General features: G+C 39.9%; 1 protein-coding gene across 3 annotated transcripts in view; it reads right to left on the bottom strand.

Moving 5' to 3' along the window:
- LOC134350466 (tRNA (32-2'-O)-methyltransferase regulator THADA-like) overlaps positions 1-23,804 on the bottom strand; it is a 429,822-nt gene that overhangs the window by 273,291 nt on the left and 132,727 nt on the right. For all 3 annotated transcript variants that reach the window (XM_063055680.1, XM_063055682.1, XM_063055681.1), the window contains exon 25: positions 19,545-19,636. In XM_063055680.1, the coding sequence (XP_062911750.1) occupies positions 19,545-19,636 (92 nt within the window). The remainder of the gene's footprint in view (positions 1-19,544; positions 19,637-23,804) is intronic.

Here is a 23,804-nt window from a genome sequence, read left to right as displayed (position 1 = left end):
TTCCCAACCTGGGGTTCATAGACTTCTTGCTTAATGGTATTGGCCCATGGCTTAAAAAAGGTTGGGAACGTCTGACTTAGTTGATCGCAGTATGCCTAGGGTGGAGGTTAGGGATCAAATGGTTGAACACTGTACACTTGGTTTTGATACTTAGCTTCATAAGAACATAGAACAGTACAGTACCGTGTTGTGCCACCCTTTTAACCTGCCCCGAGATCATCCCACATAGTCCTCCACTTTTTTAATCATCCATGTGCCTATCTAATAGTCTCCTTAAATATTCCTAATGTATCTATCCCTACCAACACCCCTGGCAGTGTTCTAGGCACTTACGCTCTTCTCTATAAAAAACCCCAATACTTTTCTCCATTCACCCTCATAATGTCCCCTCATATTAGCCATTGCCACCCAGGGAAAAGGGCACTGGCTGCCCACTCTTTTTCTGCCTCTTATTATCTTATACAGCTTCATCAAGTCACCTCTCACCATCCTTCACTTCAAAGAGAAAAGCCCTAGCTCGCTCAACCCTGCCTCATAAGACATGCAGATAGCATCTCTGCAAAACTCCTCTGTGCCTTCTCTAAAGCCTCCACATCCTTCCTATAATGTTGTGACCATTACTGAACATAATATCCCATGTGTGATCTAACCCAACTTCACAGAGCTACAACATTATCTCGGGCTTCTTGAACTCAATCCTCTGAGTACATAAGGCCAACACCACATAGGCCTTCTTAACCAGCCTATCTATTGAATACTCTCAACAGAGATACTTCTCCCTTCATGTTTCTGACTTCCACCCACACTGATTCAGTAGAGTCCATGATCTCTTCCCTTTCTGCAGCTGTGATACTATCCCTGATAAGCAACGGCATTCCCCCACCTGTCTTATCTCCCTCCCTATCCCTCTTGAAACACCTAAACCTCGGAACATCCAGCAACCATTCCTGCTCTTGTGACAGCTAAGTCTCTATTATGGCCATGTACTGATCCATGCTCTTAGTTCAACACTCTTATTCCTGCTACTTCTCACATTAAAATAAACTCATTTCAACCAATCCAATTGACTGTATTTATGCACTATTCTTCTTCGCAGTTTTTCTATACCTGACACCTACCTTTACACCAACTGCTCCATCCTTTGACCTATCAGACTGGTTCCCATCCACCCCCCCCCCGCCAACCTAGTTAAAACCCTCCCCAAAGCTCTAGCAAACTTGCCTGCAATGACATTGGTCTCCCTTGAGATCAGGAGTAGCTTGTCCCTTTTGTGCAGGTCATACCTTCCTCAGAATGGTCCCAATGCTCCACAAAACTAAAACCCTGCCCAATAAAACAAGTCCTCAGCCACACATTCATCTGCCAAACCATACTATTCTTGCCCTTACTACCGAGTAGCACAGGTAACAATCTGGAGCTTACTACCCTAGAGATCCTGCTTTTCAGCTTCCTCCCTAGTCCCCTACATTTGCTCTTCAGGCCCACATTGCTTCTGCTATGTATGTCACTGGTACCAGTATGTACCATGACTTCTCATTGCTCACCCTCCCTGAGATTTCCCTGACCCTGGCACCTCAGAGGCAACATACCATCCAGGAGTTTCTTTCAGATCTACAAAAATCTCCTGTCTGTCTCCTAACTATTGAATTTCTAATCACTACTACTATTCTCTTCTCCTGCCTTTCCTGTCTGAGCCACAGAGCCAAACTTAGTGCCTGAAACCTGGTCACTTCAGTTTTCTCCTGGTAGGTCATAGCCCCAACAGTACCCAAAGTGTTATTGAGAACAGCCACAGGAATACTCTGCACTGATGTTTTTCTTTCCCTTTCCTGACAGTTACCCAGCTATCTGCTTCAAGGTGAGTATAATTATCTTGTCTGTATAATTGTCCATGTAAACAACTGTCATAAAATACATTTGTGGAATCAATAAAGTCAGTGCTCCCATCAATAGAAACCTCGAGCTGGTTATTTTCATTTGCATTCTAAGCCCCAAAAAGAACACAAGATACAATTTTTCTTCCTGACTTTGAACTCTCATCCTTACTAACATTTTCCTATCATGCAGTATTCAAACAGCAATTTAACGACTTTATGTATATAATACTTAAAATGTAATAGAAACATAGAAAACCTACAGCACAATACAGGCCCTTCGGCCTACTGCAAATTTGTTACACCCTAATCTATGAACAAGGCAAACTTGTTTAAGGATAAAGATGAAATATGCACAGGCCAGAACTCTGAAGTAAAATAGAAAATGCTACAAATAGTTAACAGTTAAGTTTTCACAGTGCTAACCTCTCATCAGAATCTGATGAAAGATGTCAAAGCCTCTGGACACCCTTTTTCAATTGTACAATGTACTAATTTCAGGCAGTTAAACAGCAATTTGCATTGGCTTATTTAGACTACAAAGGAGCTTTTTTAAGAGAAACACTTACATTTCTTTAGTCAAAATATTAGCCTTTCTCCTAATGGCTCACTCTCATATTTATCCAATTGCACATCTGAACTCTTGTCTTATGCTTCCACCCTCCCCCCCCCCCAACGTCTCTCCCAACATGTTGAAAGTTTCATATATATACAAGCATTGTAGTTATTTTAAAAGATGGGAAAAAACTACCAGCTCTTCTTCTAGGAAGTATCATCTTTAAAAAAGAAATACAATTCCTTCTACCCAGTGCAACTAATTGTGAATCAATAAGAATGTTTTAACTAAACTGGGATACAGTTGACAATATTTGAAATCCAGTTTCAGTTCCCTGAACCTTTATTAGAGGAGAAATCAACATAGTAAGATTTTACTGGTCAGAGTTACATTATGAGACTTTGCTATGGCTACCCAGAATACTCCTGCAATTTGGCCCCACGGACACTAACACAACTGGAGTTCAAAAGCATGGACAAAATTCTGCCATTGCTATATATGGGAATTAAACACAAGCAACCATGGGTGAATTTCAATCTGTGTTTCAAATTTTGTTCCAAAATGAGAAACTTCATATTAGTTGTTTATATTAACTGGATTGCAGATAAAAGGCAGATCATTATACTACTCAAACAAACCACTAACATTCGGCACTGTTTTCAACTGTAAAGTGAATATAAATTTGGAGCTCTTGACATGCAACTTAATAACATGCATAAACACAAAATAATCTGCAGATGCTGGGGTAAAGCAACACTCACAACAAGCTGGAGGAACTCAGCACCTCCGCTCCGTCCGCCACAACAGACAGGATCTCCCAGAAGCCACCCACTTCAACTCTGCTTCCCACTCCCATTCAGATATGTCCATACATGGCCTCCTCTACCGCCATGATGAGGCTAAACTCAGGTTGGAGGAGCAACACCTCATATACCATCTAGGTAGTCTCCAGCCCCTTGGTATGAACATAGAATTCTCCAACTTCCGGTAATTCCCTCCCCTTCCCTTCCCCTATCCCTATGTCACTCTGCCCCCTCCCCCAGCTACCTACCACCTCCCTCATGGTCCCGCCTCCTTCTACTACCCATTGTATTTTCCCCTATTCTTTCTTCACTTTTCTTGCCTATCACCTCTCTGCCTCCCTTCCCCCACCCGTTTATCTTTCCCCTTTCTGGTTCTTCAGCTGGAACCTACCAGCCTTCTCCTTCCCATCCTCCCCCCACCTTCTTTATAGGGCCTCTGCCCCTTCCCTCTACAGTCCTGACGAAGGGTTCCAGTCCGGAACGTCAACTCATCATTTTCACGGATGCTGCCCGACATGCTGAGTTCCTCCAGCGTGTTGTAAGTGTTAATTACATGCATGATTTTTTCCACATTCGCAAAAAAAATCAAAAAACATAGATATGCTTCTGAATTTTTTTCTTGCTTCTTAAATAACACAAGTACATTGGGCAATCCAGTTAAGTAGTACTAAAAGTATTTACTAGAATTTAAACATCTTTTCAGTATTTATTGAATTGAATTCAATTGACTTTATTACTTACATCCTTCAAATACATGAGTAAAAATCTTTACGTTCCATCTCAGTTCAATTGTACAATGTGCAATTATAGTAATTTATAATAAATATTATGTACAACAGGATTGTCAATATAACATAGAAATACAGTTGCGACAGGATGAATTAACCAGTCTGATGGCCTGGTGCAAGAAGCTGTCCCGGAGCCTGTTGGCCTGGCTTTTATGCTGTGGTACCGTTTCTCGGATGGTAGCAGCTGGAACAGTTTGTGGTTGGGGTGACTTGGGTCCCTAATGACCCTTCTTACACACTTGTTTTTGTAACTGTCCTGAATAGTGGGAAGTTCACATCTACAGATGCGCTGGGCTGTCCACACCACTCTCTGCAGAGTTCTGTGATTGAGGGAAGTACAGTTCCCATATCAGGCAATGATGCAGCCAGTCAGGATGCTCTCACTTGTGCCCCTGTGGAAAGTTCTTAGGATCTGGGGGCCCATACCAAACTTCTTCAACAGTCTGAGATGAAAGAAGCGCTGTCGTGCCTTTTTCACCACACAGCTGGTACATACAGACCGAGTGAGATCCTTGGTAATGTGTATGCCGAGAAACTTAAAGCTGTTCATCCTCTCAACCCCAGATCCACTGATGTCTATAGGGGTTAGCCTGTCTCCATTCCTCCTGTAGTCCACAACCAGCTCCTTTGTTTTTATGACGTTGAGGGAGAGGTTGTTTACTTGACACTACTGTGTCAAGGTGATGATTTCCTCTCTATAGGCTGCCTCATTATTATTTGAGATTAGGCCCATCAATGTAGTATTGTCAGCAAATTTAATTCGCAGATTGGAGCTGTGGGTGGTGACACAGTCATGGGTATACAGAGAGCTAAGGAGGAGGTTTAGTACACAGCCCTGAGGGGCACCTATGTTGAGAGTCAGAGGGTCAGAGGTGAGGGAGCCCACTGTTACCACCTGCTGGCGATCTGACAGGAAATCCAGGATCCAGCTGCACAAGGTAGGGTGAAGTCCGAGGTCCCTAAGCTTCTTGTTGAGCCTGGAGGGAATTACGATGTTAACATTACTCTTGCGATCGCAAGTCCCTTTTGGACATTGACAACATGAAATGCTGCAAGTCCCCTTCCCTCGTTTATTGGTGAGGTAGGCAGTGGCAGGGTTGCGTGGCTTCCGGCCTGCCTATTGCAGCAGTCCAGGAAAAAAGATGCCAGAAGTGTTATCGCACTGCATTCCTGCAAGAAATGTTGGTGCTGCCTATCAGTGTTCAATCGGTGGAATGACAAGCTGGATTGCATGCATGCGTACGTACATTCGCCTGCGGACTGCTTTCTTGCCGTTAACACCCATGCACCATTAATTTAAAGGACATGTCATTCAGAGAAGAGGGTTAGAATATATATTTTTAGTGTGACTGCATGCTTTACTGCTATCTTATATGTGCTGTACGTGCTTCTGCTGTGTATGACTGTTGGTACTGTATTTTGCACCTTGGTCCCAGAGGGATGCTGTTTCATTTGGCTATATTCATGGGTATTCATGTATGGCTGAGTGATAACTAAACTTGAACTTGAAACTTGAATAGAAATAAAACCCCAATTGAGTTGAATTAATGCTTTCAAAAACTCAAAGCTTAGTTTCATATTTCCTAGTCCAACTGTCACATTTTTAAATACTGCCTACCCCTCAACCATCATGGCTTATTATATCTGCAAATGTAATAGTGTGTGCTTAAATTTCACGTTATGCATTCATTTTCCGGCCCCACATCAGATGTAACTAAATTCCAAGATCATCATCTCCTTGTTCCATTACTGGTTCCCATCTGATATAATTATTTCCTTATCAAGAATTTAGGGTGCATGAACTTCAAACAAAATGACATTGGTTAAACAAGAGGAGAACATTTTTGCAGCTATTATTTATTGGATAATAACATTTCACAATCTGCTTTCAAGTGTATCAATACTGGTTTTATTTATGTATTTGGCAAACAAAAATTATTTTTTGCAGTATCAAATTTATGCAAGTGGCATTTGGATTTTGTTTCTAGAATGGAAAGTGCATTTTGACTACAGTTTGAGTAAAATCTTAAGACTATGAATCTGCATTTAGTTAATTACTTATGACTTACAGGCAACCCCGGCATGATGGATAAGTGTGTGTGTGTGTGTGTCGGGGGATGTGGGGGGGGGGGGCAGCATTGCATTCCTAAAAGTGGTCCACAGCACAACTTTCTGTAACTTGAATCCATGCTGTCTCTGCAAATGTCAAGGAATGAGAGTTGGAAAAAAACTGTGTATATTTATTTAGTTTTCTCCTACTACTCACCCACTAGATAAATTCTGTGATAATTTTATTCCACAGCTCCAATTCTTCAAGTAGTGATTTGTGAATTTTCTAAGGGTGAATTGCTGTTAGCCAAACACCCATAACACAGAATTCACCTGTATTTGACATTGACTGCTGCTTTTTCTTCAGTTTATTTGCATTTTATCAATAAATTTAAAAGGATAAAAGACTGAAAATTTGTTATTTGACTTTGTTGACATTGATCAACAGAAAAAGACACTTTAGGTCATATATCTACAAAGTGATCTAAATTATTACAAATATAAAACACAAAATAATTGATTGTATAAGTATTTACCCCCTTCAAGTCAGTATTTAGTGGATGCACCTTTGACAGCAATTACAGCCTTGAGTCTGTGTGGATAGGTCTCTATCAGCTTTGCAAATCTGGACACTGTAGTTTCTCCCCCTACTTCTTTACAAAACTGTTCAAGCTCGGTCAGATTGCATGGGGATCGTGAGTGAACTGTACTTTTCAAGTCCAGCCACAAATTCTCAATTGGGTTGAGGTCTGGACTCTAACTTAGCCATTCCAGGACATTAACTTTGTAATTTTTAAGCCATTCCTATGTAGCTTTGGCTTAATGCTTGGGGTCATTATCTTGCTGGAAAAAAATCTCCCAAGTCGAAGTTCTCTTGCAGACTGCATCAGGTTTTCGTCCAGGATTTCCCTGTATTTTGCTGCATTGATTTTATCCTCTACCTTCACAAGCCTTCCAGGACCTGCTGCAGTGAAGCATCCCCACAGCATGATGCAGCCACCACCATGCTCCACAGTAGGAATGGTGTGTTTTTGATGATGTGCAGTGTACAACATAACATTTAGTCTGATAGCCAAAAAGCTCAATGTTTGTTGTTTTAAATCACATCATAGAACCTTCTTCCAGCTGACTTCAGAGTCTCCCACATGCCTTCTGGCAAATTCTAGCTGAGATTTCGTGTGAGTTTTTTTTTCCCCCAACAGTGGCTTTCTCTTTGCCACTCTCTGATAAAGCTGCGACTAGTGAAGCAGCCGGGCAACGGTTGTTTTATGTGCTGTCTCCCATCTCTGCCACGGAAGCTTGTAACTTCTCCAGAGTTGTGATAGCTCTCTTGGTGGCTTCCCTCACTAGTCCCCTTCTTGCATGGTTACTCAGTTTTTGAGGACGGGCTGCTCAAGGCAGATTTACAGCTGTGCCATATTCTTTCCATTCCTTGACGATTGGCTTAAATGTACTCAAAGGGATATTCAGTGACTTGGAAATTTTCTTGTATCAATCTCCTGACTTGTGCTGTTCAAAAACCATTTTTTCGGAGTGGTTTGGAGTGTTCTTTTGTCTTCATGGTGTTGTTTTTGCCACAATACTGACTCAGCAGCATTTGGGCCTTCCAGATACAGGTGTATGTTTACTACAATCAACTGAAACACACAGGTCTCCAAAAACAGAAATCCATTTAAACTAATTATGTGTCTTCTAAAACCAATTGGCTCCACCACTGATGATTCGGTGTGCCATATTAAAGAGGGGTAAAACTTACGCAGTCAATTATTTTGTGTTTTATATTTATAATGAATTTAGATCACTTTGTAGAGATCTGTTTTCACTTTGACACGAGAAGTGTCTTTTTCTGTTGCTAAGTGTCAAAAAAGCCAAATTACATCCACTGTGATTCAATGTTATAAAACAATAAAACATGAAAACTTCCAAGGGGCGGGGGGGGGTGAATACTTTTTATAGGCACTGGATTTATTATCTGTATTTGTACAGTATGTTTACAGTTTACATTCCGTGATGTTTACAGTTACTGTTCTATAGATTTGCTAGGTATGCCCGCAGGGAAAAAAAGGCTCAGAGTCGTATATGGTGACATGTATGTATTCCGCTAATAAATTTTACTTTGTACATCGTACTTTGAACTTCGAGTAAACAAGTTGACATTTCGGGCCGCGACCCTTCATCAGGATACAATGAATGACCAGTCTTAGTAAGAATGCAAGTGAAGGAAAATGGTTTTTGCAACGTCTCTAAGCTCTAAATCCCAAATTGGACATGCCTCAGCAGGTATAAGGAACGTGCCCTGAGAAGTGGATGAGTCTGCTTCCAAAGCACTAATTATATACAGGACAGCAGTCTGAAACAAAACTCGCCCATCTGGAAACATCGTTCTGTATTATATCATCTCATTAATCTGCACATAGTGGAGAAAAGGCCAACTGTAATCGTATTTCCACAGCAACTTTCCAATCTATTGCAGCCAATGAATTGCAAGAAAGCCACTGACGTTTCAACGAAAAATATCTATACATTTCCAAGTTGAACCATCAGATAAACAAAACATTAAAATCAACGAGTAAATTCTCTGCTTTTTGTGCAAAACATGCTACAGAACTTTATGCAATTATCCAAGAAAATAGAAAGACCAGTTTAATGCTAAATCAAAAGGATGTCATATCCCTTAATGAGCAAAATATTTAAAATATTTGAAACTAGATTGCATGCTGTGGTCATTGAAGCAGAGCCTTGATCCATAATCTTCTGATTCAAGACAATGCTACCACTGAGACTAGACTGACGTTGAAATCTGAATTAAAAGCGTCTATATTCAAAATTTGGTCATATTGTCATAGTCCCTATTAATCTTTTTGCATTTGCAAGATGATTTACTGTATCCAAACATCCAAATGTAATGCTACTGCCTGCCATTGAGTACCAGAAACTTCAGCTCTTCTACCCAACAGCCTTTAGCTGTGCCACCCCCCCACTGAATGGCATGGCTCACAAAAGTTAGAGAGAGTTAGGGAGGGACGGATAAGACAAAGAGGATCTATCTGAAAGGATGGTCAGGGATGTCATGGGAGACAGAGAGAGAGAGAGAGAGAGACACACACACACACACACACACACACACACACACACACACACACACACACATGTCAATTTTCTCCATCACCACCTGCCTGACTTTCTGGGCCTCAGGACTACCCTTACTTCCCTTCTACCATATCCATATTTTTCTGCAGTGTCTCAGAATAATTAATTTCAAACCTTGCTGACTTTACAACTAGATCTTATGCAAGCCCAGCCAAGTAAAGCAAATGTTGACGGTTGAGATGATCTCAGATGCTTGAGGAGAAGAAAAGGTAGTTTCCAGTAATCGTGTAGTTATTTTGTTGAAATTATGTATAATTTTGTGTAAAATCAAGATGGCAGTATGTGAATTTTCACTTTTTCGGTTTCAAAACACTCAAATGTCAATTCATCATTTTCCTTTACAGTAGATGTACATCTAATTTCAGTCATGTGCTCCCCTTCCTTCTAGATTTTAGTTGTTGACCTAGTTAAGTTACTGCCATCTAACTCTCTGAACCTTTTTTCATAGCACAAGTATAGTGAAAGGTTTTAGTGTTGAATGATAATTATGGATCGATTGATTTATACAAATTGGACAGAATTATTCTAACTATGATTCTTCTAATTATTCAGAATTATTCTAACTATGACTCTTCTAATTATTCTAACAATGTGGTGATATCAAATTGTAGGAATTAAATAAAGCAATCTAGTTTAACTGATACAAGTAGAACTGTTGAACAATATAGAATGTGTACACAATTATGATGTAACTGATGCAAGATTTATTCTTGTTTTCATTGGCCTACAGGAAGACCAAAACAAAATATTGAAAACAGTTTGTGTTTAAAATACTGGTCCTGATAATACAGTATCGCCTCTAGCCAAACTATACCCATGTTACTTTGTCCAAGGCCAACATTTAACAAAGCTCCATATTTTATTATTTTTTCCATGCATTATCCACCATCGCTTATAAACAATGTTTTCCTTCCTTTATTGACTTTCAGGGAGAAGAGTGGATTTTTTTGTGCTTATCTTGATAACTCAGTCCTCTTTCTCAAGAGATCAACATTGCTACCTGTCAATGCACATCCTCCAGAGCTAAGATAATCTTCCAGTGTGTTGATAAGAAGAACCGGTGATTACAAATGAAGACCTCCCACCAAGAACTGACGATCTATAATGAAGATCAACCCCCACCCACACAAGTCCAATCTTTCTCGGGAAATAATATCTAACTAGCCCACGTTAATAAAATTGTAAATATTATAGTGCCTCCCTGAGCCTGGCCAGATGTAGGAAACCTGAGAACATGCCATTTTAGCCTTGAACCTTCTGATATTCTATCATGAAGTCTGACTCAACAGCAACTGAACCACTGATAAAATTTATAGATACTGTACCTATTGCTTTCACATTTCATTTTAATATTTCACAAGTTATACCTTCTTGAGTTCAGATTAAAAGTGCGCAACAGTCAAACAAAACGTTTCAACTGATCAAACAAACCAGATTCTACTCCGCATAATTACTGTCAGGATATAAGAAAAGATTTTCATGGCTTGGAAAAACACAATTTTGGAAAATCATATTTTGCAGAAATTTTGGTGATTATAAAGGTATATCTGTGTTCATTGAGCCAGACAATTTTGAAGCTTAACTTCAGATTTTAAAGTATGTCGTTCAATCTTTACAAAATTAGTAAGCAGTTTTGGTTGACACTTTTGAATTCGTTCTACCGGCAAGGTGAAAAGTTCTAATTACATTAGTTGACTAAAGGGATTCTCATTGGCTACACAGTTGTTTTTTTTTAAAGCAGCCAGCAAAGATCGGATTTTTGATTTTCGTTTTCTGTTTTTCCCCCAACTCACTGCCAGAAAGCAGTCTGTTGCTGCTGAGAATCACTCCAATTCGACACTATTGAAACTGGGAAGTTATTAAAAAGGGGAAATTCCTAGCACAAAACAACTTAATAACACCATGTGAATGGTGCAAGAGAATGTTGTTCTTTCAGTCAAACCACCGACCAAATGCCAGAATTAACAATGTCATCTCAGTCTACCAGTGCATAATATATGCTGTGTTGTAATTACTGCTCCATTTTTTTCTGAGATGAAATGGGTATTAAGCAGGAAGATTTAGTGTTTAATACAAGCTAGTTGAGATTTTTGCGGTGCTCAATATACACATACAATCTACAACAATCAGTGATCAGCCTATCAGTGATTTAAAGGATACCCTCATTTGGAAACTGCTCATTCTCCACAGGTAGCAATATCTTGCTTACTGCAAATAAAGGATCAATGGGAATGCTCAACATTAAGAAGTTTCCACTACTGAGCCACTAACCTCCACCTAGGCCAAACGTTTAAGAATAGAGATACTGTACACTGATCTTGTATTCGGGTTCAAAATTTTGACAAATAAACCTGAAGAGAAAAATAATCTAACAGGCGATTAAAATCTGAAGCTATAAAATACTAGAAATCCACTGGAGGAAAATACAGAAAAAATACCCAAGGAGCAAGTCAACAAAACCAGAACCACTGAATGTCTCAATGAATTACCGGTAGGAAATAAATAAATTCGAGTTAATGCCTGTAACAACTAAGATCTATTTTCATGTTAACAAAGATTTTTAGTAAACAGGATATTCCTAAATTGGGTACTTACCAATACAAACATAAACGTAGCCTTATTCTGATATCCTTAAAATTAATTCAAAATTATTGCAGATATTCACATGCTGCTAATAATAAACTTGATTCTGCCTTTATCTTAAACACTGCAAAACTGTTATCTTGAATTAAAATGTTACTGGAAGTGTAAACTGGAGATAACACCCCAGTGGTGTTCAGTCAATGGGTAATACATTAGTCCAAATGGTGATCACCAAATTACTTGGCATGTCACTCCATTGAGGTGATGAATGCAGGAACCCTCACAATATTTCAGAACTCATGAGAAGAGCATTTTAAATGCTGTAACCAAGAACACCATGGACGAAGTACTGAAAAAGGGGATTCATATAGATAGGTACCTTATAGCCAACATAGACACAGTGTACAAAATAACTCAAGGAAATATTAGTAAAAAAAACTAAGCTATTTTTTGGGAAACAGTTTACATGGGGTGATGTGACAGGGAATGAATGCTGAAATGAATGGCTTGTTCTACGAACTAAAACAGAGCAACATTCACTGGTTTTCAGAAGAATGTGATGATATTGACAGAGATTGACAGGGAAGATGCAGAAAGGCCATTTCCCAGAGGCTGGAAGCATCTAGAATTAGGATTGAATTCCTAACCGTGTAAAGAAATTAGGGAGATATTTCTTTCCAACCTTCCCAGCAAAGACATTCTTGTTCAATGTTTTTTTTATTGATAAGCTTATAAATCTTTAACATTCTTTGTACCAGACTCCTGAGAATGTCAGATATTGAGAATATTTCAAGCCGAAACGAAGAATACCCAATACCAAGGAAATCTGAGGTCAAAGGGATACGGCAAGGAAGAGATCTTGATGCACAGGATCAGCCAACACTTTACTAAATGATAGAGAGAATTTATGACAAAGTTCTGTACATTCTAGCCATCCAAATGGATCATGCTCTCAATTAATCAATTGTCAAATAAAAGCAAAATGATATTGAAGCATTTCAGAATAAGGGAGTCTGATAACTTCAAAATCACATTTCAATTGCTGGGCAAGCAAATAATTTGAAGGTAAGTAACCAATACTGTTTACCTCTGAATTTGAAATCTGACCAAAGATTCAAATCCTGAATAAATTTAGCAAACCATATCAATGAACTTGACGATTACTTGTAATTACAGTGTATAAAGTTATAAACAAAATGGTATATTGATCAATAAGCTCTCTTTTGAATAAGGTTGTACAGGCAGTCCCCAAGTTACGAACATCCATCTTACGAATAACTCGTACTTACGAATGGCCTGGCATAAAGTCTATTATATTAAAAATTCGTCGGCATCTGCCATTTTAAGTCGGATCACGTTGCTGTTAACACTGTGTTGAGTGTGTAACTTTGTATTTGGCTTAAATTTTTTTGACCCCCTTTTCCAGTCAGCACCACCCTCACTTGTCCCATTTAACCTGTCTCAGTACGGGCGGACTTTAGGACCCGGGGGAGCTTGGGCCCGCCGCCTGCGGCTGCTGCTGAATCCGCAGTGTTTCTGTTCCGGTGACGGAAAACGATCACGATTGAAAATAAAGTGGAAATAATAAAGCGATCGGAAAGAGGTGAAACGCCATCAGTCATTGGAAAAGCGTTAGGCTACAGTTGGTCAATGATTGGACCAATTTTAAAGGATAAAGGACAAAGTGAGAATAATGGAGCATAGGAAAGGCCCTGCCCCGATGAAAGCCATAGTTATTCCTAAGCAACGCAGTGGTTTAATTATTGAAATACATACGTTTCTTAAGCATTTTATATGCATAGAAAGGTAAAATATATACTAAGATAAACGTTTGACTAACTGACACTGAATAATATCCGATGTACCTGTTCTGACTTAGATACAAATCCGACTTAAAGATGGACTCAGGAATGGAACTCGTTGGTAACCCGGGGACTGCCTGTATCACCCACCACCTGCTGTAATGGGCTAAAACTTATTTACCTTCTAATAACAGTCTGAAGGAGAACAACTGACAAGGCCTTCTTTACAGGTGAGTATTGTTCTGATATTTGCACACGCTCATTGCAGCGTGGCTTTCTAAACTGGAACAGAGGTCACACAGCACAGTCAGAAGACCTGAGCTGATTGCTTCTGTAATCTGACAAAGTATTCATGTCTTGATTTAACATGAACAACCAAATGTTATTCATTCAACAAACATGCAAGTCGCAATTGCACTTGAATGGTTGAGTCAGATTTCAAATATTTTTAAAATAAATCTTTAATTTTTGTTAATTATCTACACCCATTTCAACAGCTTTTAAATGTCTCCAGTTGTTACTTTCATCAGTGTTTGTTTTTCTTCCTGTTCTGGCCAAATAAAAGTTGACGTCTCTCACTTTCCTAATGCTCTGTGCCTCTTTCAAATCATTAAGGAAAAGCAACGTAGTTAGGGTCTTCTTCCAGACAGTATTTTATACTAAAATTGTAAACACAAGAAACCCTGCAGATGCCAGAAATCCAGAGCAACACATACATGCTGCTGGAAGAACTCAGCAGGTCAGGCAGCATCTATGGAGAATAAATAGTCAACGTTTTGGGCCAAGACCCTTCTTCAGGACTGAGAAGGAAGGGGGAATATACCAGAATAAAAAGACAGGGGGAGGGAATGGAGGCTAGCTGGAAAATGATAGGTGATGCCAGTTAAGTCAAGGGTTGGAGGAGAAAGAATCTGATCGGAGAGGAGAGTGGACCATAGCAGGAAGGGAAGGAAGAGAGGACTGGGGGGGGGGAGGGGGGTGTGTGGAGTAATGGTGAGGAGAAATAAAACGTCACAGTTGGGAGTAGTGGGGGGGGGGTGGATTTGTTTACCAGAAGAAGAAATCAATATTCATGCCATCAGGTTGGAGGCTACCCAGATGGAATACAACGTGTTGCTCCTCCACCCGGATGGTGGCCTCATCTTGGCAAAGTCTTAAAACAAAGTATATGGTCAATACTTAGTACTAAACAAACTATTTACCAAATAAACATACAACGGCATGCAAAAGTTTGGGCACCCCTGGTCAAAATTTCTGTTACTGTGGTAAGTTAAGTGAGTAGAAGATAAACTGATGCCCAAAAGTCATAAAGTTAAAGATGAAACATCCTTTTCAACATTTTAAGCAAGATTAGTGTATTATTTTTGTTTTGTATAATTTTAGAGTGGAAAAAAAGGAAAGGAGCACCATGCAAAAGTTTGGGCACCCCAGGAGATTTGAGTTCTTAGATAACTTTTACCAAGGTCTCAGACCTTAATTAGCTTGTTAGGGCTATGGCTTGTTTTCAGTCATTGTTAGGAAAAGCCAGGTGATGCAAATTTCAAAGCTTTATAAATACGCTGACTCCTCAAACCTTGTCCCAACAATCAGCAGCCATGGGCTCCTCTAAGCAGCTGCCTAGCACTCTGAAAATTAAAATAAATGATGTCCACAAAGCCGGAGAAGGCTATTAGAAGAGAGCAAAGCGTCTTCAGGTAGCCATTTCTTCAGTTCGTATGTAATTAAGAAATGGCAGTTAACAGGAACGGTGGAGGTCAAGTTGAGGTTTGGAAGACCAAGAAAACTTTCCGAGAGAACTGCTCGTAGGATTGCTAGAAAGGGAAATCAAAACCCCCGCTTGACTGCAAAAGACCTTCAGGAAGATTTAGCAGACTCTAGAGTGGTGGTGCACTGTTCTACTGTGCAGCAACACCTGCACAAATATGACCTTCATGGAAGAGTCATCAGAAGAAAACCTTTCCTGCGTCCTCACCACAAAATTCAGCATCAGAGGTTTGCAAAGGGACATCTAAACAAGCCTGATGCATTTTGGAAACAAGTCCTGTGGACTGATGAAGTTAAAATAGAACTTTTTGGCTGCAATGAGCAAAGGCACGTTTGGAGAAAAAATGGTGCAGAATTTCATGAAAAGAACACCTCTCCAACTGTTAAGCACGGGGGTGGATCGATCATGCTTTGGGCTTGTGTTGCAGTCAGTGGCATGGGGCACATTTCACCGGTAGAGGGAAGAATGAATTCAATTAAATACCAGCAAATTCTGGAAGCAAACATCACACCGTCTGTAAAAAAGCTGAAGATGAACAGAGGATAGTTTCTACAACAGGATAATGATCCTAAACACACCTCAAAATCCACAATGGACTACCTCAAGAGGCGCAAGCTGAAGGTTTTGCCATGCCCCTCACAGTCCCCCGACCTAAACATCATCGAAAATTTGTGGATAGACCTCAAAAGAGCAGTGCATGCAAGACAGCCCAAGAATCTCACAGAAATAGAAGCCTTTTGCTAGGAAGAATGGGCAAAAATCCCCCAAACAAGAATTGAAAGACTCTTAGCTGGCTTCAGAAAGCATTTACAAGCTTAGCTATTCACCGTAACAGAAATTTTGACCAAAGGTGCCCAAACTTTTGCATACCACTGTATGTTTAAGGTGAGAGGGAAAATATTTTGAGGGGCAAGTTTTTCTACACAGTGGGTGGAGATTGCATGGTATGAGCTGCCAAAGTAAGTGATGTCAGCAGGGAAATTTAAAAGACATTTGGGCATTTGGACACGGCACATGGACAGTAAAGGTTTAGAGGGTCAGAGGCAAAATGCACGCAGATAAGATTACCTCAGGAAGATAACTTGGTCAGCATGGACAAGCTGAATCAAATGGCACGCTTTGTGCTCTCCAACACTGACTCTCTTTAAATGCCAATGGACAAATGTGGAGTTGGAAATTCAGAAACCTAGAGTAGTGAATATCAAAGGACCAACCAATAAATGGTGAAAATATGAAAAAATACGAAACAAGTCTTTTTCCAGTAGGAACTCCGTTATCAGTCATATATACCTGTACCTACAATATGTTCAGTTAGTTAAGTGTAGTTAGAGAACCACCTGATGGCCCGTAACTGCCACTGCATCATTTCTCTTGAATAAAAGTAGCTCACTAGAGGATTCAACAGATTCAATGCATGACTTCTCCTGGTGAGCTAGTTTCTCGAAGCAGATAAATCAATATCTACCGATGGGCAAAAGAGTACATTTTATTTGGAATTTAACAGCTCTCAAATGAATTAAATGCAGTCACGTTGCTTTTACTCAATATGAACATTCACATAAAATTGTAACAATAGATCTAATCAACACCGAAAGAAGACAGCAAATCTGCTACATTTACACCCTCTCATACTGCCTGAGGCTGAAGAAGGCGGCAGAGAAGAAAACCACCTTAAAAATGGAAATGTACATAAATAAAGTGAAACAAAACATTACAATGGAGAAATAAATTGCAGGATTCAATAATTAACCAACAGACATGCAGAATTTGAAATGTTTAATCTGAACACTAGACTTTATTTTGTTTGCACCTACTTGTCACTCTTCTATACAACACATTCTTTTTGTTAAACTCATATATTCTGTGCTCTGCCACTCAACTCAAATGCATCAGAACCACTCATTTATTGTAGATAGAACCAAGGCAAAAACCAGGACCAACAGTACTCACTATTTCCAAAACTAGAATAAAGCAATAGTGAAAAAGAAGAAAGAGGCAATATTAATAACAGTTCTGAGACTATCATTTGAGGACACAAGAAGAAACAAATGTTTGTCCATCATTAATATTATACAGGTGTCCCCCCACTTTTCGAACGTTCGCTTTACGAAACCTCACTGTTACGAAAGACCTACATTAGAAACCTGTTTTCGCTTTCAGAAGGTGTTTTTACTGTTATGAAGAAAGGCAGCACGCGATAAAAAAATTAGTGCGTGATAAGAGGCAGCGCGCACCCCGAGCAGCCGCTCTCCCCCGGATTCGGAACGGCATTGCTTAAACACATTGCACTGAGTAGCCGTTAGCAAGATGAGTTCTAAGGTGTTGGAAAAGCCTGAAAGAGCTCGTAAGGGTGTTACACTTAGCGTAAAACTAGACATAATTAAGCATTTCGATCCTGGTGAATGAAGCAAGGACAAAGTGAGTTTGGCTTGTGGAAGCTGACGAAGGTGATGTTGAAGAGGTTTTGGCATCCCATGACCAAGAACTGAGAGATGAAGAGCTGATGCAATTGGAAGAGGAAAGGATAACTATCAAAACCGAATGCAGTAGCAAAAGTGAAGTCGTCCAAGAACCGAACGTGAAGCAACTGTGTGAGGTTTTCGCTGCAATGATAAAGTAGGACTTTAATTTTGAAAGGGTACGTAGATTTAGGGGAAATTTGCAGGACGTTTTGAGTCCGTACAAAGAACTGTGTGATAGAAAAATGCGCGAGGCTCAGCAGTCAAGCAAGCCTTCAACATCAGCCACAGCAGACGATGAACCTCGACCTTTGACATCGAGGCAGGCAGTCATAGGAGAAGATGAGCTGCCTGCCCTGATCGACGATGAGGTGACACCCCCGTGTCCCACCACCCCAACCCCCGGGCCCCGGACAGATACTGTACCGATTTGTGGAGAATGCAGCCGTAGCTGGGAGGCACACAGCACATCTTTAAAAAAAAGCCGAAATAAACATGCTAATTAATTAGGTGCCGCCCGACACATAATTGTCGGCCCAGATCAGTGCCGATGCCATCGGCAATCGCTTCTGATCTGCGCCGACATTTACGTGCCAGGCAGCACCTAATTAATTAGCATGTTTATTTTGGCTTTTTTCTTAAAGATGTGCTGTGTGCCTACAAACCGTTTCATAGGAACGCTCTACGCTCGGATGGCGGGGCAAACCTGTAGTTATGCAATAATATTTATTGCCTAAATAAATGCTATAGATTAATTTGTTGCAAGCTCATTGTTCAGACTCTCCAATGTCTTTTAGACCAACTCTTGTGAGGTATGATTTTTAACAATTGGAACACTGTCCAGAGGACTGGATTTTCCCCAGCTTTTATTTGAAATCCTCTTTTGTTCTGTTAGTTGAATGCAATTCATTTTTTAGAGATTTCCTGTGCACTCAAATTAATTTTCAATTCACCACTCTGAGTATTAAATAACTAGGTGGTAAATGGGCAGAACCGTGCAAAATTGAATTTCAGTCTATGGGTGGCCATGGGCTTGAGAACATTGATGGCAACATTCAGTAACACTTGTGTAAAGAGCCCTTGCAATAAGGCAGGCAGTACTGCACTGTTATAAAATGTGTAAAATGCACTCAACTATTGAACTAGCTTTGCACAACTAATTTTCAAATTAGATGCTTGGCAAACAAGGCCATTTGAAATCATAGACAATAGACAATAGATAATAGGTGCAGGAGTAGGCCATTCAGCCCTTCGAGCCAGCACTGCCATTCACTGTGATCATGGCTGATCATCCACAATCAGTACCCTTTCCCTGCCTTCTCCCGATATCCCTTCACTCCGCTATCTTTAAGAGCTCTATCTAACACTGTCTGAAAGAATCCAGAGAATTGGCCTCCACTGCCTTCTGAGGCACAGCATTCCACAGAACCACAACCCACTGTGTGAAAAAGTTTTTCCTCAACTCTGTTCTAAATTGTCTACCCCTTCTTAAATTGTGGCCTCTGATTCTGGACTCTCCCAACATCGGGAACATGGTTCCTGCCTCTAGCGTGTCCAATCCCTCAATAATCTTATATGTTTCAATCAGATCCCCTCTCATCCTTCTATATTCCAGTGTATACAACCCTGTTCACTATCATGAACAATAATTTCATACAAACAATAAATGTTGTCTTCATAAACAAATACAAAAGGAAATGTAAGCAAAAAGTAACCTGTTCTTCTTGGAACGTTCATCCTTTCCTCTTTTGACTCCAAATATCCTGGTGATAAGAGCACTGAACAACAATGTGGAAGAATTTCGTACCTGGTGGTTAAAAGCAAAGATGAATATAATGCAGTGTAGAGAGCATCCTTTGTATTTATATTTACCAGTATATTTTTACGGGATATGTTTTAAACCTCCACATTATGTAAAAGCAAATAGCACCTTAATTGTTATAATTGTGTAATATTTAAGGTATTTTGCTGACTTGTATAACTTGCTACCATTAACTTTTAAAACACCTTTTACAGCCAAATAAGACCATAAGGCCATAAGATATAGGAGGAGAATTAGGCCATTTGGCCCATCGAGTCTGCTCCACCATTTCAACATGGCTGATCAATTTTCCTTCTCAGCCCCAAACTCCTGCCTTCTCCCTGCATCCCTTAATAACCAGACTAATCAGGAACCTATCAATCGCTGCCTAAAATATACCTTAAAAATTGTTTCATCATGAGTTTTATGAATTTGAAACTTTATGTAAAATAATCACTTGATAGCAATCGGTAAAGTGAAAGACAATGGGTTATTGTGTGTTAATCCATCTGTAGCTAAACGAGGGCTCTGTTGAACATTTCACGCAAAGGAGAGTGCTTCCAGCAGTGCGGCACACCCTCGGTAGTCCCCTGAAGCAGCAGCATGGATTGTGAGCTGAAGGGACAGAAGAAGAATGTGAACCCATGACCTCCATGCTCATAAATGAAAGTGCCTGCACGGAGCCAAGTAAGGTTGCCAGTTTTAGCACAAGTTTTTGCCACATTAGGTATATTTTTGTTCTGTACATGTTCCTGCTATTTAGGAATTAGAATGACTACCCAAATCATTTCACTTAGAACTCTAAAGCTGGCAGCAGAGAGAGAATGGATTTGAATCCAGAGGTGATATGTGTGTGTGTTTTCAGTGACTGGATCAATTCTTCAGCTATAAACAAGCACCAGGTCTAAATTTGAGTGAATTTGGGCTCAAGCAATGTTGAATTTGGCTGCGCCTTGTTGTTTTGATAGCTAATATTTAAAATAAAACTCCAGATCAGTTTACTGGAAATAAAAATCACATACACAAGTCCTGCTTCAGATCTAAGAAGCCAGGCCAGTCAGCCAACAAATGTGATCAGAAATAAACATGCAGTCAAGATTATTACAAATTATATTGAATGATATGCAATTAAACAAAAAACTGCAGTTTTAGCCTTTGCTTAGTAAATGCAATGAAATGCAATATTTGTACAGTGAAAAAAAACCACAATTAACATGCTGTTTTCCCTCGACTCAATAAATCAAAGTTTGAAATAAACAAGACTTTTTTTTTCATTGGTAAACAAATTAAGGAACGGTTACATCCACAACACACACGTCTTTTGGAAACTTCTAAATTATAACTTGTGCTTTGGCAACCTTGGTTATTTATTTTAGAGCAGGTTTGTTTGATTTGGTTGGTAATGCAGCGCGCTTTCCACAAATATCCCACTCTACAAAATGACAGCCAGACTTTTTAAAAATACATCTCACAACCTGCAATTTGACATGGGCTCAACTAAGAAAACTTTGCACTGCAGAATTTTTTTGGTGAGTTTTTCCATCAGTCGACTGAGAATCAATAAAGTGTGCCAATGAAAATAGTTAACTAACTTCTTAAAATTATACTTAATCCTTCAAACTTTAAAATCACTGTTATCAGTGGCAAGAGCCAGTTCGTAAAACATTTGAAAATACTAATTGCTATATCTACTTCCATCTCATTGGCAAGAGATTTGGGCTAACAACCAATCCCTACAACAAGCAAAGCTGAAAAGCAATGAGGAGCTCAATTCTGATACCACCATTTTCTGCTTTCTCACATCCCGAGGTTTGAAAATGACTCATACAAACAAATGGGATCACGCACCACTCATATTGGCAATATTAATGCAAATAGAACAGCACACATGATTAGAGCTAATTTCCAGTTTCCTGATCCCTGCTCAAGTACCATTTCAGTGCATTTAAATTTAAGCTTTTACAATGGGGCAAATTTTCCACTGAGATCTGCTCATGAACATAGCCACAGCTGAACAATTCCCAAGCGATGACTGCAGCATAACCTTCTGTTCAGCAGGCAGCTGACCACAGGTCACAGCTGGAGAGAGGCGGGTGGGGAGGTCACTGCTGAATCTGTGCCAGGTCCATCTGGTGCAAGTACAGCAGGTTCATTCAACTCAAGGGGAGAAATTGGCCACCATGTGAAAGGCGAGTTAAGAGGTTTGTGTACGAATGAGTGTGAGTGCATTTAGTCTTTAAATTTTTTAATTATCTGATAATTTTGACCATCTGTGAGCCTAGAGGTGGTGCCTTATCGAAAATGACAGAAACCCTTTCGACTTTAATAAGAGTTAGGAGTTGTTGGCCTTCATTGGTCATGGCATTGAGTATATATGCAAGGAAGTCATGTTGTAGCTATATTAATCTTTGGTTAGGCCACACTTGAAGTATTGTGTGCAATACTGGTTGGCCCATCACAGGAAGGATGTGGAGGCTTTGGAAAGAGATCAGAAGAGGTTTACCACGATGCTGCCTGGATTAGGGAACACGTGCTATAAGGAGAGGTTGGATAAACTTGGGTTGTTTTCTCTGGAGTGTCAACATCTGAGGGGAGATCTGAAAGAGGTTTACCAAAGAGGCATAGATAGGATAGACATTCAGAAGCTTTTCGCCAGGGTATAATACATGTATACAAGGTCAGAGGGGGAAATCTCAAAGGAGGTTTATGAGGCATGTTTTTTTACTTTTTCCACAGAGTGGTAGATACCCGGAACATGCTGCCGAGGGTCATAGTGGAAGCAGATATGACAGAAGTGTTTTAGAGGCTTTCAGATAGATGCATGAAAATGCAGGGAATAGAGGGATATACTTCACGTACAGGAAGAAGAAATTTATTTTACTTTGGCATTGTATCCAGCGCACACATTGTGGGCTCAAGGGCCTTTGCCTGTGCTGTACTGTTGTATATTCTATGAATATAGAAGAGTACAGACAGTAGAGCCATGACCTGCAGACCTAAGGTTAGCATGTGTGCTTAAGTTGAGTAGCCCTGTTGGTAAATGGCACAGACACTCTCTTGTGTCCTGGTCTATGTCATTTCTTCTCAGTGGAAGTTCATTACTGGTAGCACAATAGAACAAACAAGATGGTCCAGAATACACACACTCTAAGATCTCAAGGTAGAGCATGGTCTGCCCTGACTGTTTCAATAGTTAAGTTAATAGTTAATAGTTCAATGTCATCATGGCTGCAATGGAATGTTGCTGATCTAGTCCCAGGGCCTAAACAGCTGCAGAAACATTGTGAGATATGTAGAGGTGGGTGAATAAATATAGGCAGAGGTGGTGGTTCACGTCTGTATCAATGAGATAGACAGAAGGAATTTCCACCACCAGCTTTGAGAGAATTGCAGATGAGATTATAAAGCATAATCACATTGGAAGGTGCTACTTCCCAAAGCAAGACATCAAAAGTAATTAATAGAAGTCTTATAGAAGAGATCACACGACCTTTTTTCACCTAAGCAACGGTAAGGGAATGGAGCAACCTATCTGAAAATGTGGAAAATGCAAAAAAAAACTCAAAGAATTTAAGAAGCGCTTGAATGTATGCTTAAAAGGGTCATGACCTACCAGGTTATAATCTAGTGTAGGAAGATGGAAATAAATTAGGTATCTTATTATCAGAGGCCATAAAAACATAAGACATAAGAGCAGGATTAAACACTTCAGTCAGTCAAGCCTGTTCCGTAATTTCATCTTGGCAGATTTATCATTCATCTCAACCACATTCTCCTGCGTTCTCTGCATAACCATAGATGCCCTTACCAATCAAGAACCTATCAACCCCTGTTTTAAGATACCCAATGACCTGGCCTCCACAACGTCTGTGGCAATCCACCACCCTCTGACTAAAAAAATTCCTCCTCATCTCTCTTCTGAAAGAATGTCCTTCTATACTGAGGCTGAGCCCTCTGATCATAGACTCCTCCAGTAGAGGAAACATCCCCTCCATGTCCACTCACCAAGGCCTTTAGGTATTCAACAAGTTTAATGAGATTCCATTCCACCCCCACCATTTGTCTAAATTCCAGTGATTACAGGCCCAGAGTCATCAAACATTCATCATACACTTTCACTCTCAGGATCATTCTCATGAATCTCCTCTGGACCCTCTCAAATGCCAGCACATCC

This window comes from Mobula hypostoma, chromosome 8 (genome assembly GCF_963921235.1).
Source record: "Mobula hypostoma chromosome 8, sMobHyp1.1, whole genome shotgun sequence".
Taxonomy (NCBI): Eukaryota; Metazoa; Chordata; class Chondrichthyes; order Myliobatiformes; family Myliobatidae; genus Mobula; species Mobula hypostoma.
The sequence above is the reverse complement of the archived record's forward strand: the minus strand, read 5'-3'. Positions and strand labels throughout refer to the sequence as shown.